The sequence below is a fragment of the Harpia harpyja genome, chromosome 15, assembly GCF_026419915.1.
Source record: "Harpia harpyja isolate bHarHar1 chromosome 15, bHarHar1 primary haplotype, whole genome shotgun sequence".
NCBI classification, from domain to species: Eukaryota; Metazoa; Chordata; class Aves; order Accipitriformes; family Accipitridae; genus Harpia; species Harpia harpyja.
In genome coordinates this window covers 6287673-6300851 of record NC_068954.1, presented here as the reverse complement: position 1 = coordinate 6300851, position 13179 = coordinate 6287673, and the positions used below count along the sequence as shown (strand labels likewise).

The window sequence follows — 13179 nt, the reverse complement described above, 5'->3', positions numbered from 1 at the left end:
CATTCTGGCATCTGGCTTCAGTTTCTGAAGTAACAGTCTGTATAATGCTTCTTATATAGTCTGTGAAACCTTTTTTAGGGCAATTTAGGGATTAAGTTCCTGCTTTAGGAACGAGTTAGTCATTGTCCCCAGCCCTGAGCTCGCTGGGAGCTGTGAGGGGTCATCTGGCAGGTGAGAAGTCATGAGCTAGAAGGCAATGACATTCAAGGCTCTGCTTCCCACTGTTATCTTTGCAGAAAACATTCAGATGGCTTTTACTGGCTACAAAAGGAAAACCAGCAGGATTCAGTTCTACCATTTATTACCTGAAGCCAGTCATTCCTTTGTGTATCTTGCTAATAATGTTTTTAAACCTTTATTGTGAATCCAAAGAGGGCAAAGTAGAGTGAACAACTATAGCATCTGTGGCAGAAAAAACTTCGCAAAACTCCACCCCCCCTTTTCTTTTTAATTGGGATTGGGTTTGACCTGTTAAGGTGCTTACTGGCAAGGTATTGGCCTTTTCAAGAAAAATGGCATCACAGCCTTCCAGTTCTTTGAAATTTGCCTTGTCATAAATATTAACAAATGGGTACATATTTTACTAAGAAATGCTGATTTCTTAACAACAGCTGTAAAGCAGCCAAAAATCCTTGGAAGAAAAACAATAACTGCATTTTAAGCTAAAAGAAGTAACTAACTAACAATCACTTTTCCTAAATAAACCAGGAACTGCAGGATTCATAGTAAGATCAGCTCTCCTGTCCCATATATATTCGTACCCATTTCTGGTAATATTTCAAAAGCCATCTTTGACTTAACAAGGTATTAAATACAGAGGCCAATTCATATTCGTATTATATATTGTCACCAATACCTGTCTAAAGCATTACACAACTTTTATTAAGTACCCATCACTTCTGGGCCCTTGAGAAGAGTGAGCTTAAGAAAACATTTTCAAAAGTGAATTACTCATTCTGGGAGGCAGCTGAAAATTTGATTTCCCCCTTTCTCGTACTGCATGTGGGTGTGGGTGTGTTTCTGAGCTTCACATCTTCCGTCTTTGAGGTTCAATTTCTTATTTGCAGTTGTTGTGGCAAAGCAGCACTGAAGAAATGACTTTGACATTTCATTCGCAAGGCCTGAGGTCTGTGGTCATTCTCATCTCTAGCAGAAGACCTTTGCAAATTCAGTATTATCCTTTTCTCTGTTGGGTGCACTTTTTCGTGGGTCTTGAGGACCAAGGGACACTAGCCAGGCTGCTATAATTTTCCCTCATTTTGGTCCACAACACCAGTGTGGGGCTGAAAGGACACAACGGGATGAGAGAAGCCCTGCGTGCACCAGTGATGGGCTCGGGCTACACACCTAGGGAAGGGATGGATCCCTTCGTGCAGCTCGTATCAGCTCTCATGGGTCAGGAAGGGTTTATAATTAAAATACTTCAACACAGCAGTAATTGAAATGCCAAAGGGCCAATAGTGACATTAAATCTGGCAGCGACTTCAGCAGGTCTACACTTCCTCAAATCACAAACTGGATCTGACTTCAGCTTTGCTTTTTGACAGAAAGAAAAAGCCAAATGCAAAATGTGAACGCTGACCCTGCATGTTCAACACCTTCTGGAGGCGCTGGAATGGGGGTGCCTTCAGGACCCTACTACTTGCAGAGGAAAGCCAGGATCAGAACATGGAGATTTGCCTCTGAGAGGAATTTTGTTTATGGTCTGCATTAATTTATCCATCTTCATCAGGTTTGCACCCCTCAGCCCCACCGAGATGGGCACGAGCCCCCACCGACTTGACTTGAACGGTCTTGGGGAGGTGCCATCTCCTCTGAACCACGGTCTGTTCAAGTACCAGTGGTTTGTGTTTTCCTGCCTCTAGGTTGTCATGCTGCAGATGACCTAAATTATCTCTCTCTATTTTTTCTTTTCTCCAGATGGTGAGGTCTGATACAGGCAGGTGTGTCTGAGCAGCCAATTGCCCCGTCACAGGGCACAAACCCTCAGCCACGACCGGAGGATCCTCTTTCCATCCTTCACCACAAGTGCTGCCGACACAGAGCGGGCACAGGGTCTGGCCCTCTGTGCCACACACACCTGGATCAGTAAATCCAAGAGACGATAACCAGGTAACGCTGCAGTTCATCAGCATGTTATCTGTTGGTATTTTCTGTCATGGAGGAGCTGGTAACCTGCTCCAGGGCAGACGCCCACAATAAACAAAATGCCAGTCTTCACATGACCATCCCCCCCAAAAGTATCTTTTATAAATAAATGCAGTGCACGCTAAAAAAAATCCTTGCTCCCAGTTAAATGGAACAACCAAAATGAGTTCCTAATTGGAAACAAGAAAATAGCAACTGGGGGGATCCTCTTGGTCAGTCAAAGATGGGGAGGTTTGAAACGGCACGTGCAAAACCTTCCCTTGCTGGCAAGGAAACAGTTGCACAAGTTCTCCATAAACACCTTTATCTGCAGTCATTAGCTGGCAATCCTAAACATCGGGTGAGTTCTCCCCATTGTTTCACAATGGGCTTTTTTCTGGTTTCTAGGAACTGTTTTCAAGGACTGCCATTCAGCATATGAGAAAAATGTGTGAACATGATACACAGTCAGTTCTTTTTTCTCTTGGACATTGCCCCATTACAGAAACACAAAATATCACGTCACCATGTACCCTACTTTTCTCTAACACCTTCCATCCAATACCTATAAGCACATTACAAACATGAGTGATTTTACTGTGATTTCAAAGATCCTTGCCCAGAAGGAAATCCAGTTTCTGTGCTGAACATAAGGAAAAGATGATTGAAGGGGGTAGTGTGAGGAGAGTAAGAGGCATCTTTCTTAATGCACAATACAATACCTTATAAAACAACAATCCTGTCTCTATCTAGTAGTTTAAATTAATCTCTTCCAGACAAATAAAATAGACTAAGGAAAGAAAACAGGGCGGAGGAGAAAGTACAAAAAAAGATGGAACAAGGATGCCATTTTAAATCACTGGCCCCAACTCAGCATGTAACCATTTTCTATGGAAAGGAGCAATTCAAGCAAATTCCTCATCAACTGGTACTTTCTACAGCTCCACAAAAGCCAAAGGCTGTGGATTTTGCAGCTCTTTAAAGTATAGGGGGAAATCCCTGCCAGCGCTGCTCCAAATCCCTGAGCGGTGCAGGAATTGCCGCTCGACACGCGGCGACCGATCAGCAAAGGGACAGAAGCACAGACCGGATTTTCAGTCCCGACTTTGAGATCTAGCTGCCAAACGGCATTGCAAAGAAAGACCTCTGGAGATTTCTCATACTTTTTTTGGCTTATTCTCCTGGTGTATTCATCTTAACAGAAATCAGCTGTTCTCCTTCTCACTTATTTGCAGAAGAGACTTTAGCATCTGGCCTGGCTATTATTAAAAGATGAGAACATCCTGCTCTGTCAGGAGAACACCACTATGGCAATAAAAGGACAAGGATCCTTTGCATCCAGGTTTCCCGAGATCAGTCTGGATTATTTGGGATTTTTTTCCCCTTCTTCCACAGCCTTTCCTGTCTATTTCCTGATATTTGCTAACCAGCTTTGCACACCCTGGAGCAGGGATAAAGGTTGTGCTTTCCTGGGAGAAGCTCTCTCACAGCGTTTGGATGCGACAGCATCATTTTTAGCTACCAAAGACTTCTTCCAACTGCGGAAATGAAAAAGTAAACAAGCTGGGGGGCTGAGGGCCTGCCTTGGTGTTTAGGCTCTGACTTTATTTTTAATAGTGCTCTAAAGTCACAGCCTGGAGGAATACAAATGAAGAGGTGGAAAGGTGAGGTTGCTAAGCAGTGGACTCCTATAGATGTGCAACAAGGTTTTAAACCCTTACTGTACCCTGTGCGCCCAAACCCAGAGGCAGGCAAAAACCCAAGCCCAAACCCAAACCCAAGTCCAAACCCAGAGGCTGGGGGAAAAGTCACAAATTGCACTTTGGGAGGTTTGGGGTGGACCTTAGGAGAGGCGCAGTGCTGGTATGCCCTCCTGAAGCCCCGGCTCCATCTCCACGCTTGGAAGATATCAATACTTGCTGGACACAGCCCTGTTGAGCACATCTGGTGGTGGTGGTCCTGCGTCCAGCCTCCCTTGGACCAGGAGACCCACGGAGACCCATTCCAAGCAGCATTTCAGTGACCCTTCATTGATAACACCCACATTTATGGGTTGAAAAACGCTGGCGTCCAAAAATGCGGGGCTATTAATAGAGGGACTTCAGCTGATCTCTACTGGCGTAATCAGCATCTGAATTTGGCCTCGCGGTGAACATTAATCACTGGCAAGCTGCTGCGGCGTATCGGCTTTAACATGGGTTGTTTGCTTTTCTCTAAGTGTTGGGACATCCCGCAAGCTCCAGCTGCTCATCCCGAGCGAGCTGCCGGGAGGGAGCGGCCAAGGGCTGCCTCCACAGATTGCAGCGATCTCTGCTTTTCTTCCTGCCCCACCGCAAATCCCGAGTAAATCTGTTGAGACAGCACAACTTGGCCCTAACTCTGCATTGTTTTTTGACCAGATCAGCAGTCTGGAAACTGGGTCAATTTTTCTAAACATGTGGTTTAGAAATGTGCTGTTTCAAAGGACACTATCCAATGGTGTGAGACCAAACATTGGATTTGTAGTAAAAAGAGCTAAACAACAACAACAACAACAACAAAAGTTCAAAGCTCTCTATAAACACTGAGTCCAGGGGACATGCTGACAAAGTAGAGAAACAGTAAATTCCCTGCTCTATAGTTAGGGAAACTGAGGCATAAAAAGAGGAGTCCCAAGCTGCCTGGAGAATCACAGACGATGCTGAAATTTCCCAGCTACAAAACAAAAGCTAATTTGTCTCATCTTTACAAGTTCTTAGAAATATAACTATAGGGATTTTATTTTATTCTCTCACCCGAACTGCAGTAGGGAAATTCAAGTCCACTTGTTATTTAAGTAACACAGTCAACATTAGGAAAGTAGAGAACTTCAATTTTAAGTTATGTCATAGCTCCCAAGTAACTTTGTTTGCACTGCATCAGATCACCAGATGCTTTTGGAAGTTTAGGCTTTGTTCTCTTTGTATCTCACAGCCCTAACTGTTACCGGGGCCAACAGCTTCCTATTCGCAGAGGGGTAGATGCCGATGTCCCCCCCTCCAAGGCCATATAAGTATCACAAAGAGACCCCATGGGAACAGCTCCATACATCTCAGACTGATATTGCACCAGTAGATCTACACGGAAAAGATTATAATTACAGAAGGCCAAAGACAGTCTTTTGAATGCCAAATATATATTTTTCTTTGCTTTAAGCCCATGCTAAAACTTTTCTTCAAGATGTTGAGTAGAAATGCTCAACCTGCTCCTAGTTATTTTATGCACCACAGTCATCCCCATCACCTATCCAAAGATTATGGGTTTCTAGAGGATTTGCTTATAATTTTAACCCATCCAACAAATGTTTCTGGCGAATAATGCTCTTGGGCTGTTCTCTGCAAGCATTCAGCCCAGTGGTGAGCGCTTGAGCTGCAAAGCTGGTCACCCACACAGCACGGTGACCTCTTCTACCCAAATATATGATCTAGTGTGGCCCCCTCAAGTGCTGCAGAGCACTGCTGTGACTTACGCAGAGCATTGGCCATCCACGAGCGGTTGCCCAGGGGAGGGATTTCACCCCAAAATACCAATTCATTTCCTTCGGACCACGCAGAAGGTAACTAGACGGTACATGTCAATCCTTGGATATATAACTAAGGTTATTTCCTCTTTTTCCCCAGCAAACAGCTTGATGAATTTTTTATTTGGTGCCAGCACAGGGCATGGTGCTGAACCATAAAGTCAGACCCTGCTCTTTCTCTTTACCACCTCTCCCCAAGAGCTTGTTTTAGGCACAAAAAAGGCTGATTTAGGCCTGTGGCTGCTAGCACGCGGCTGCTCCGAGCCCCTCCGGTGTTGCTCACAACCACAGGAAATTAAAAAGTTAAACCCAAGGCCAACAGGGAGAGGCAGCGCAAGATGCTGCCCGCCGTCTGCACGCTGTGTGGGACCGGCAAAAGCTGACTCCAGCGATCCAGCGTTAACGTTCAACCCTCACAACCCAAAAGCAAGCAGCTGTTTACTGACACCAAAAGATGGGGAAAACAACGGTCACCACGCCTTGCAGGAAGCATCTTGAAATCTTATCTCCTAAAAATACTTGGAGTTCGACACCCCCCCACCGCTCCACATATCTTCATATCAGCCAGTCCTCCACGCTGACCAGTGGTGGTCGTTTTGCCTCAAGAGTGGCTGGTTTCTGGCTAAGGCAAGAGAACGAGAGTCACCTTCTCAAGCTGCAAAAGGGTAAATTAATCAAAAAGTCAAAACCAACACCCCCAGCATGATGTACGATGGGAATTGCTGTGCTGGATCAGAGTGATGGTTTGGCTATTCCAACCCTGTGCGGACCATGTCTGCCATAGATATCCCAGAGAAACATGCCAGAAACCAACAAAAGATAGAGGGATCGCTGTAACTCCTCAATAACCTGCCTATGTAAGAACATTATCCTGACAAACCTCTTTACTCAGATTGGTTTTAGCTGAATATGTGTTATCCGTACAGTCATACAAGCAGTTTTTAACTTAGACAACAACCTGTAGCAGATAGCTCCTAGCCTGACTCACAGAACCATGGGATAATTTGGAGGGGACCGTGGGAGGTCTCCAGCCCAACCTTCTGCTCAAGCAGCCTCAGCTCCAGGGTCAGACCAGGTTGCTCCACGCTTTACCCAGCTGGGTCCTGTAAACCTCCAAGAACAGAGGTGGCACAATGTCCCTAGGCCCCTGTTCCACCACTTGACCATACAAAATGGTGAAAAATTGTTTATTTCCCTTTATGAGCATCTGGATTAAGTGACCATGAAAGCAAGAATATAATGAGAATATAAGCCTGTGCTCTGACTAGCTGAGATGGGTTAACCTGTGTACCAGAGGGCAGCAGAAATTCTTAGCACTAATGTTCGTAGCGTAAGTCCCCCAAAACAATTTATATAGCAATTACACCACAGAGCATTGATTGGGTTGCTTGGTTCCTCACTCTTGGCTACAGCTTCCCTAAGATCAGGACTCAGATTATGGGCTGGAATGAAAGTGCCCATGAAAACCCCCAAACGTTATCTCAATCTTCAACCACCACGCAAGAAATGTGTAGGTCCATGGTAAAGCCAACAGAGCTCACAAAATCAGTATTAGTGACATTTAAACTTCAGAGTTAAATGTTTCTTGAAATGATGAGGCATGAGAACCTCATGCCTCTCCGTGCTACTATTCCTCTTTTGCAGACTCAAGAAATAGCTAAAAAGGGTAAGAACTTACTATGAAACCAGGCACAAGCTTGCAAACAACTCCTGTCCTCTCCTCTCCTCCTGCAGACAGCCTTGGGTGAACTTAACCTCACCTTCATTAGCTGCATCTCCTCCTACCCCTGACATGAGGCTGGAGGAAAAATAGCCTCCTCCCCCAGTCTCCTCCCTATCCATATATCTTTTGCTGCTTGGAAACTGTTCTTGCCTTAGGCCATGCAAATCACAAGATTATCTGTAACTGCATTCCTCGGGTCTGACCAGGAAGAGGTGGGGATAGCGCAACCCCCATCCTGGAAAAGCGCCATAAACCCCAATCCCTCCCCCCTGGTTTGGAAATCTATCCCGGTTTTTCCTATAGGTCAAGCTCTGCCCACCAGCACCGTAGCAACAGAATGTCCCAGCTAATGTCAGTTGTTAGGTTTCAGAGTTAATGATCTAGCAAGATGAATGGAGCGGTTTGCACCCCTCTAAGAAACACAGGTTTTGATAGTTTGCAGACTCAGGAAAAGAAGCAACATTTGAGATCAGATTTAGAAGGTGTCCTTTACCACCCACAGGCCTGGAAACTTGCTTTTTATATATAATTGAAAACTTAAGTGCTGCAGAAATTGATGGGGCCACCACGGAAGGGCCGGTACTGTGTTCTACCATGTACTTACTTTACCCTGCCTGGTGCTAAGAGGAGACAACGGAAGAAAAAGAAGCATAGAAGAACATTAACAAAAAAAAGCCATTTTATTGAAAATGAAATTCAAACTTCAAATTATTATTACAATCATGAGAAAATGCCAAACAATTCAATTTACAGTTGCAACATACAATACAAATAGTCCCTTTGAAGTTGAAGTAAACTGATCCACAATCATCGTCTGTGGCATAAAGCAGAGTGTGTTTGTACAATATGTGCATGAAAAGCAAATCTCGGGTGACAGCATTTGAAAAAATAAAAAATTAAAGCTTGTATTTACACAAAATGCTACAAATATTTTGTTCCAGCGGAAATTCAAGACTGGTAAAGCATATTTAACAACAACAACAAAAAAAATTGGAATGTCACTCATATTACCTAAAACAAAAGTTACTGTAAAAGTATGGTTTTGGCTGATATACTTAAAAGTACTGCATTAAAAAAAAAAAAGCAAAGAGTTATCTGTAAACATGGAAGTAAACAAACATCTAAAAAAGTTCTCAGAAAATGTTAAAATGAAATGCATTCTATTTAAAAACAACAAGAAATTCAGGGGGTTCAGAGAATGGGGCTTCTTTGAGCTCATGGCTGATCCAGGTTTTAATTATTGCTTTTGCTCATGGCTTGTTGGCCGCGTGCAGCCCGGCGCGGGGCTGAGCTTTGCTTTGCTAAGTGTGAAAGTGCAAAATTTTCCCCACTCAAGATGGTACCTGTGGAAACGGGTAAATCTTTGCTCGGGGGACTGCTGGCAAAAAAATTCAATGCTAAGAAATACACAGCAGCTGGTCTTTTAAAAGAAACGATAAACGCCACATGAATGATGCTGTGAGTTAAATAATTTGCTTTACTCATCCGTCCCGACCCGCTGACCCCGATCTGGTTACCCTTAGGAGGAGGGAGAGGAGGATTTAATCCTCCTCTCGGCAAAAGGGACATCGTGCCTGTTGTGCTGGAAGTAAATCTTTGGTAGGATAAGAGAGCTGGAAAGTAAAAAAAGGCCATTTTTTAATCTTTAAATCTATGAACGGTGCCAAAGATTGCCACTCACCTAAGGGAAGGGCTGTTGTACCTTTGAGAAAACTTTCTGTCAATGCTAAGCACCTTGCAAAACATCAAATAATCTGATATGATTTACTACATAGCGCCAGTTGGGGTTCTTTTTGGTCTGAAATCCTGATTCAGGAGCATTTCCAAGTGAACTTGAAAGCATTTTCCAAAAGCTTTGATGAGCATCTCTGCCTCAGCCTGCACAACTCCCTCCGTGACCAGCCTGACGTACCGGGAGAGATTTTCCAAAGGCACCAGGAAGGTTCAGGAGCATGGGGGTCTACTAAAAGTCAAGGGGCTGGTGCTCCTCCGTCCGTAGGTACTTAGAAAATCCTTTCCTTCCTATCTCAAGCAGGCAGAGCCAGACGCCTGCCTGCACGGCCAGGGAAGCCGAGGGCACGGATCGGGTACGCACGCCTCGACCGGGAGGAGAAAACGTTTTCAACGTCTGTCCCTAATGGTCCAGTTGAAAAACCGCGGGGACACAAACAGAGTCCTGTCGGTACTGAGCAAAACAAAAGTCTGGTCCGTGCTGGATTTATCCAGAAACAAAAACCAAGTGCTTGAATTTTACAACAAAGTCTTAAAAAAAAAAAAAAAAAAAAATCTGGGTTGCTGCCTGCAGCCACTCTTAACAACATTTCAACACAAAAGCACCCTAAAAATTACTTAATATGCATACAGTAAACCTTAAAAAGCCCTTCTCAGCAATAACAAATAATGTACAAATATAGTACCTTTTATTAAATAGGAAACAGCTTGCACTGGCAGTACATCTTTTTCTCTTGCTTACTAAACAAAAAACAAAACTGAAATGTGTAACCAGACACTGGCTTTTTAAGTGCTGCTGAGACTAACAAACGTATTTTACAGTTACAAATAAATGGACAGTGGTATGCTTCAAGCCACCACAAACCAACAATAAATAGAATCAATTACAGCTTCCATCTTTGAAGGAAAACTAAGTATTAGAAGAAAAAAAAAGTGTCTTACTTATACTTTAAGCATACTTGGTATACAACCTTTAGAAGGCAAAGACTTTATTAAATTTTTTTTTTTTTAAGAGCACGTCATCACGCAAATCGGAGGGTCGTACCATGCTAATGTCAACTCGTTTAACAGCTTCGCTATTAACGAGCAGTGATGGTGTCGTCCGGCTCTGTATGGCTATGTTGATTTATTGCAATACTTTGGAGGTAGCCAAAGTACAGCCAAGGAGCGGCGCGGTGGCTGACAGCCCCCCGCGGATGGCTAAGGCTGGGGAAGGAGGGAATGCCGGCAAACCCCATCAGCACGTGCTGAGCATCCCGCTAAACCAGGCTTAACGTCACCCGCTTGAGGATTGCGTGGGGAAGGCCCTTCCGTCCCGCCGCATCCAGCCCATGCCGCGTCGCCTGCCTGTTCGCTGTAGCAGCCCTGGGCTGGGCAAAATTGGGGGCCCTTGGCTGGAGAGTTTGGCGGCGGACAGGTTGGGTAAGGGTTTCGGGTGCGATTTGCTCTCCCTGTATCGCGCCTGGGAGCCCCGGGGTGGCTTTTAAGGTGACTTTTTATCTTCAGCGTTTGCAGAGGTGAGTATTGCTGCCCTCGTGCTTGTCTCTCTAACACGGCAACGGCCACATCAGCTTCAAAGTCAACACAGCATCCGTACGGCTCTAGCATTTAATGCTAACGGGCGGTGATGTGCTACCAGGCAGTTTCTGTCTCAAGTTTTGAACCTTTTTATTCTATCGAGTGGGCTGATATTGCAAGGGAAGGGGAAAAAGTTTCACCAATTCTCCCTTAATCCCATTTCTGAGATATTTAACAATTCATTAATTTGTAAAACACGGGCTTTGAAACAGTTTTGAATTTTCTTTGGGGGAAAAAAAACCCTGTCGAAATTCAAATCATGCTGTTAAAACAGAACATTTTAATATGAATATTTTCAAATTTTGAAGTTCTGAGAAAAATCCTGGGAGAAGAAGAAATTAGGGGAAGGGTGGAAAATATTTCATCCTTCCTACCATTTTTCCAGTGTCTCCACAACTACTGATTAAAAGGCAAGACTGTGTTGAAGGCAACCAGACAGCTAATAAAAATATTTTAAACACAATATTTCCTTCATAAGTTATATAAAAAGATCCTACATCCAAAATCATTTGATGTGGATGCATTTGGGTTGGGTTTGTCATTTTTAAGTCACATTGTAAACTGGTTCACACTGGAACTGCTTTTCAAAGTTGGGTAAAGGTTTGAGGTTTACACCATTGCAGAAATGTAATAAGTAAAAAAAAAACAAAACAAAACAAAAACACTTTTAGAGACCGAAGTCAATATATCATTACATTAAGAAACGTTTAAAGGGTCCAAATGTCATTAAATAATTATAAATATTCTTTTAAAGTTATATGATGATTCATGTTAGCAAACAACCTCAAATTTTACACATTTATAATTTAAAAAAAAAAAAAATAAAAAAGAACATAGCCGAACACAAATACTATGTATACCATTTTGGCTCTAGTAATATATAATGCCATTTTCATATTTTGCATAAGTAATAACATTTTGGTTTTTGTTTTTAAAGGTTTTGGTTGTTATTTTTGGTTTTTGGCTAATCGAAGGCAAAATGAACGGATACAAAAGCAAAAAGGAAACCCCAGGGTTGTCTAGCCTAACTTGAAGACTCGTTCTCTTTAAGTACCCAAAAAGAAACCAAAAAAGCAATGAACACAGAGAAGTTCCAACCGTTATCTGCAGCAAGGCTCGGACAGAGTTTTTTGGGACAGCTGTTTTCATCTGAATGTATCATGGCAAAATGGAAGCAACTCGATCTTTGCTTTCCTTTTTATGTGCACCAATACAAGCCAGTTGAATTGCACTACGGGTGTGAAGAGGGTCCCATACGTTGTATGATTGCAACTGTATCTGGAGTTCATGGTTAGGGTTTTTTTATTAAAAAATAAAAGGGAATGCAGCCTTTGCCTTGCATCACCATGTTTCTCCTGATAGCTGGGGAGTCCGTTCTCTCCTCATTGGCAAAAGAACTCACTAGTTATTACAACATTCTAGAACAAAAAAAACCAAAAAAAAACCCAAAAAAAAAAGAAAAAAGAAGGAGGGGGTGATTTTTTTTGTGTTTGTAAAAAGTACATTTTAAATATAAAACAAGGTAAAATGGTTCCAAGAAAAAAAAAATAAAAATATGTGCTTTGATCCACATAATCTGAAACATGGGTTGTGGTGTGTTGGTAACTCTTGTGTTATTTATGGCCATTATCATCCCATCTACACAGTTGCACATATTGGTAAAATCTATTTTTTTTTTTTTAAAAAAAAAACACAAAAACCAGGCACTTCGTAGTTAGTCGACCGTTTGTTTGGTTTGGTTTTTTTTTTTTTTTGGCTCGCGGAGGTCAGGCCGGCTACGGAAGAAATCTCAGTACGGCCTCCAAACGGACTCATCCATTCTGCCACTAGAATTCAAGACGGTTGGGGAGCTGCTGTGGCTGCCATCCGCCTCCACACCGTCACTCTGGTTGGGCAAGTTAGGGTTTAACAGCGTGCTGCCGTTGGACGTGGTGGTGCACGGAGGAAGCATCCTGGAGGGGGAGCGGTCCCCTCCCGGCACCATGGGGAACTGGTATGATCCTGACGAAGTGCCATAGTAGAGATATGGAGTGCTGCTGGTCTGGAAAGGTCCACTTTGGTTTTGGGAAGAGCCGGGGTAGGGTGGTGGTAGGTAGGTGTGGTAGTGAGTGGTTGCGGACATACCCAGTGACATGCCTGAGGTGACTGGCGGTGTATAGGTAAAGGTGGCTGGATAGTGCATTCGTGGGTTGGAGAAGCGGCTCTCAGTGAGGGATGAAATGCTTGTGAACTGCCTGGGATCTGAAAATGGGCCCAGCTCTGAAGCACCTAAAAAATTATAACAAAAGACGGGGGAAAAGAATTCTGTAAATACCATTTTTTGTATCACGTGATGAAAGAATTTTATTTTGCTAAGAAAACCCACTTCTTTTGGCCCCCAAGAGAACAGCAGATCATATCAAATAATACATTGCAAGGAACAGAGTCATACACCTGTCTTCTACAAGCGCTGGGCCAAACTCATCCCTGGTCTAACTCCACC

At 43.4% G+C, this 13179-nt stretch overlaps 1 protein-coding gene across 7 annotated transcripts in view; it reads right to left on the bottom strand.

Moving 5' to 3' along the window:
• RUNX2 (RUNX family transcription factor 2) overlaps positions 1-13179 on the bottom strand; it is a 222981-nt gene that overhangs the window by 58309 nt on the left and 151493 nt on the right. For 2 of the 7 annotated variants that reach the window (XM_052809354.1, XM_052809355.1), the window contains one exon: positions 10613-12965. The exons of the other annotated variants lie outside the window; for them this stretch is intronic. In XM_052809354.1, the coding sequence (XP_052665314.1) occupies positions 12487-12965 (479 nt within the window). In that variant the 3' untranslated portion in view covers positions 10613-12486. Of the gene's footprint in view, positions 1-10612; positions 12966-13179 lie in introns of those variants that run through there. 7 annotated transcript variants of the gene reach the window in all.